The sequence below is a fragment of the Pteropus vampyrus genome, unplaced genomic scaffold (assembly GCF_000151845.1).
Source record: "Pteropus vampyrus isolate Shadow unplaced genomic scaffold, Pvam_2.0 Scaffold303, whole genome shotgun sequence".
Lineage (NCBI taxonomy): Eukaryota > Metazoa > Chordata > Mammalia > Chiroptera > Pteropodidae > Pteropus > Pteropus vampyrus.
This window is the reverse complement of record NW_011889084.1, coordinates 719,263-723,568: the sequence shown is the minus strand read 5'-3', so window position 1 is coordinate 723,568 and position 4,306 is coordinate 719,263. Positions and strand designations below refer to the sequence as shown.

At 45.7% G+C, this 4,306-nt stretch overlaps 1 protein-coding gene across 2 annotated transcripts; it reads right to left on the bottom strand.

Annotated features, from left to right (window-relative positions):
- Positions 1 to 2,748: 2,748 nt before the first annotated feature.
- Positions 2,749 to 4,306, bottom strand: HBQ1 (hemoglobin subunit theta 1). 2 transcript variants are annotated; one of them, XM_011376737.2, is made up of 3 exons: positions 3,396 to 4,306; positions 3,061 to 3,265; positions 2,749 to 2,958 (listed from the first exon to the last, which is right to left on the bottom strand). In XM_011376737.2, exons 1-3 carry the CDS (start codon positions 3,488 to 3,490, stop codon positions 2,830 to 2,832), a joined length of 429 nt encoding a protein of 142 aa, XP_011375039.1. In that variant the 5' UTR covers positions 3,491 to 4,306; the 3' UTR covers positions 2,749 to 2,829. The 2 variants fall into 2 exon arrangements, with proteins under 2 accessions (XP_011375039.1, XP_023377190.1); XM_023521422.1 differs by having other exon boundaries at positions 3,061 to 4,306.

The window sequence follows — 4,306 nt, the reverse complement described above, 5'->3', positions numbered from 1 at the left end:
ACAGAAAAGAGATTCTGTGGGTTAATCTTGAAAATGCCACAGTAGAAAATGGGCAAAGGACACAATGGGTGACTCACACAAAGAAGTTAAAGATGAAGCCAACAATATTTACCTTCGTGAGTAATCAAATAAATGGAAGCTACCAACCATGGAGAGCGGTGGAGGGGATGCAGGCACTCGCCCCCTGCTGGTGACACTGTAATGGAAGGCAATTTTGGCAATAATAAAAAGCCGTAGCAATGGACATACTGTTTACCCCAAAGATTCCACTTCTATAAAATTCCTCAAAGAAATAATTATGATTAGATGTTTGTGCTTAGAATTTTAACTGCAAATATTCAGGGCAAGGTTTTCTACAAATTATTTGTGAAAATGAAAAACATACACACAAATGAAAAATCACTCATATCCCAACCACTTTCCTTTTCTGGGATTATAGAAAGTATGGTGACAATTGCCTTCTCTGTCTCTTTAGTCTCATGCCTGTGGAAACCTGCTGCAAACATTTAGTGTGTATTACTTTCAAGTTTTCTTGTGATTATATCAATATAAAAATGGATTTATGCTCCACACATTGACCTGCAGTGTGCTTTGTTATACGAACGTCTTGGCATTATTCATGTCTGTGCCCAAAGGCTGACCTCATTCTTTCTAATGGCTATACAGTGGTCCCTTGTGTGACTCTACTATAATTTATTTAACTTATATTGAAGAATGTTGGGCGTTGGGTGTGCGCCATATTTTTTCTTATTTTCTTTTTCTTTTTTCTTCTCTAATAAACGGTCCTGCAAAGAACATCACTGTACACAAAATGTCTTCATATATGTGTGCCACTATTTTCTGTTGGATCGATTCTCAGAAGCAAGACTTCAGGCGTAGGTAATTTGTACTTTTTAGTTTTAAAGGATACAATCAGTGGTGTGCTAGAACCTGCTTAGATTAGTTCGAGTTAAACTTTTAGGAATTCTGAGAGCTGATTGTTAAACACAACCACTATTAAAAGTTATGTTAATTTACAAATAAATAGACATTACCTTAAAAACAAAGGTGATAAATACTGAAAACTCATAACTTCCTAATTATGTTACTGTATTTTACTATTATCTATTTCCAAGTCTCTTGCTAGAAATACAACACAATAGCAGATATTGTGCATCTCTTCCTAATTTCCTGTTCAGTGATAGCATATCGATAGCTTCAAATCAACCATAATGGCAATATTTACACAATGGAAACTGGCAAATGCTACAGATTCGGCCCCCTTCTCCTTTTCCAGAGTGCCAGTTACTAAACATTCGTTGGCCCACAAGTGTATACAACTGAATTACCTTCCCAAAAGGTTATATACTACATTGCACTTCCACCAGAAGTGTATTGCACTCCTTTTTATGACAGGTGTCTTGTTAATGAGCATTTTTATTTGCATGGCTTTGTGCATTGTCACAAATGTTTGTTGGCCATTGGTACGCTGAGTTTTCTGTTCATCTTTTGGCTTATTTTTCTATAGAGTTGACTGGCTTTAAAAAGAAAAAGGTGGATGGGGTGAGAAAAAAAATTTGGAGGTCTACCTTGTAATAACAACCCTTTGTCTTCTGTTTATGGAAGATATTTTTCTCCCTGTTCTTTGAAGTTTGCTCGTGTTTTCCTCTCCCCATAGCGAGTATTTCTCTCTTTAAAGTCTAGTACATCCACTTTTTCCAGTGTCATTTCAAGGGTACCATTTCTTAAAAAAAGGTATCTCCAAATGTGCCTAGAAGGACCTGAAAGGCTGTACCTTAAATGTTACCTTGTTACATGTCTGGATGGAGCTGTTTCTGCCAGTTTGTGTGTTTGTATCTGTTTGTGTGCGGTATGTCTATATGTGTGTGCTCTTGGATCTGATTCCCATGTCCTCTATTTGTTTACGTGTAGTTTCCCTATGTGTCAAGCAGGAATAAATGGAATAATGGGTGGGCTGGACCCACTGGGATACTCAAGAGGTATATTGTAAGTGGAGTAGTTACTGCATTTTTTAGTTTCTATGATGAGCACAATTAATTTTATGAGGAAAAAAATTTAAAAGCAGTTCTGAGGTCTGTCTCCTTAGAAGTGTGGATGTAGGCAGGGTTCTGGACTGGCTCTCTGGTCTACCTTGCTACATGACTGGGTTCTGGGGCAGCATCCACCTCATTCCATCCACCAGGTCCAGAGTCTGGCAAACAAGACCCCAATACCCTTCTAGAGGCTCTGTGTAGGATTGCGCAGGTTGAGCTCCATGCAAGTTTCTGCCCGCAGCTCCCTAATTTTCTCAGAATCTGTACCCCGAATCCCGCCCTCGCTTCTAGGTGGGTGAGGGACCAGGTCCCGCGTACCCGGATCTGAGAGGAGTCCCTCAAAGCGAGCAGCTCTGGGGAAGGGCCAGACCTCATCAACTGAGACAAACGCATGACATCCCCCTACTCGTCACCCCACTCCCAAGGGGCAGAAGCCGCGAGTCTGCGCCTCCAAGTGGCCGCGGCTAATAGCGGCATGGTGAGTGAGAGTTCATGATATGGCATTTGGGAGTCGGAGTTGAAGACGACCTGAATCTCCTCTCGGCGGCCCAGGGCGTCCAGCGGAGCGCCCTGATCTAACTATGGCGGGATGTGCGTGTGGCTCTGGCCTCCCCAGATCCCTACCCTTCCTTTGGGACAGAGGCACACCTCTGCCCCAAACCCATCAGGCCTCTGCTGCGCACCTTCTAGGGAACACACGCACTCAGGCGGAGGCTTTCTTCCGGGGACTTTACTCAAACACTGTAAAATCGCGGGAAGGGGCGGCCGGGGGGTCTCGCGACCATCCACTCCCAGTTTAGGGATAGCCGGAGGCGAGAGCCAAAATCACGTGTCTCAGAAACTTGTCCAGTGAGGCCTGCAGGGCAGGGCTGAAGTCTCCAGGGTAGTGCCTGGCGAGGGTCACCAGCAAGCAGTGGCTCAGGAGCTGCGGAGAGAGGGAGTTGTCCATCTGTCCCTCCACACCCTTCCCTGGTGAGAATTCCTCCCACCCCTGGCAAGCGGGTCCAGCTTCAGCCCGCATGCTAACCTTGAAGTTGACGGGGTCCACTTGCAGCTTGTGCGAGTGCAGGTCGCTCAGAGCTGACAGGACGTGGGGCAAGTCGTCCAGGTGGTCCACGGCCAGGGTCAGTGCGTCAGCAACCTTCTGGCCGTGGGCTTTGACCTGGGTGGAGCCGGGCCTCAGGTCCAGGTGGAGGAAGTAGGTCTTGGTGGAGGGGAAGGCCAGGAAGGTCCTGAGGGAGGAACAGAAAGTGAGATGCTGTGCCTCTGGTGTGGCGCTTGTCTTCCGAGAGGAGCGGGGGCGCATCGCCACTACGCGTGGAAAGGCAGGTGAGCCCCGAGGGCGCCAGAGCCTGTCCGCACCTCTCCAGGGCTTCGGTCGTGTAGACGCCGACGTTATTACCCAGCTTCTTCCACAGCGCGCGCACTGCCGCGGTGTCTGAAGCGGACAGCACCATCGCGGAGCCCTGCGCCAGCTGCCGGCGCTTAGAGCACCGGGCTGCGCCTGCGCGGATCGGCTGGCGACTCCCCGCGGCCTCCAGGGGGCGCCACTCCACAGATTCTGGCCCGGAGGAATCATGGAGCGGCCAATCTCCCGCGTCTGCTCTGCCTTGGGACTTTACCAATCAATCGCCCTGGATCCCGAGGCTCCCATTTCCGTAGTGTTTACTATATGGAAACTAATATTTAATATATATTATTATTAGATAACACTGAATTTTTGTATGGATTTTTTGCGCTTTAACTTATTCTACCTCCCTCACAAGTCTGTTGTGACACCTCCCTGAGTCTATTTCCTCTTTTATTGTATAAAATGAATGTAATTTCTTCTTCCCAAGGTTGTGAGGATTAAATGGAAAAGAAATGTCAAGTGCCTCGCTCATAGTAGATGTTCTTTTCAGGACAATGAACATTTATTGAGAGCCTAGGATGTATCCTAATAATAATAGCTAATACCTATGTGGCACTGGTTCCCTACCAGGCACCATTCTACACATTTTTTTGTTATGGCGATGGTGGTGGTAAAATTTATATAACATAAAATTTGCCATCTTATCCATTTTAAAGTGTACAATTCAGTGTCTTTAATTACTTTCACAACGTTGTATAACTGTTAACCATTATCCAGTTCCAGAACTTCTTCATCATTCCAAAAGGAAACTCTACGCATTAGCAGTCACTCTATAATCCCTTTCCTTGCTCCTGGCAACCATCAATCTGCTCTGTCTTTGTGGATTTGCTTATTCTGGACATTTCAAATAAATAGAATTGTG

Excerpts from the sequence above, each read along its gene's own strand:
- HBQ1 (XM_023521422.1), bottom strand. The coding sequence starts at position 3,612 with ATGATTCCTCCGGGCCAGAATCTGTGGAGTGGCGCCCCCTGGAGGCCG. Across the intron at positions 2,959-3,060 it reads TGGACCCCGTCAACTTCAAG|CTCCTGAGCCACTGCTTGCT; the intron begins GTTAGCATGCGG and ends CTCTCTCCGCAG.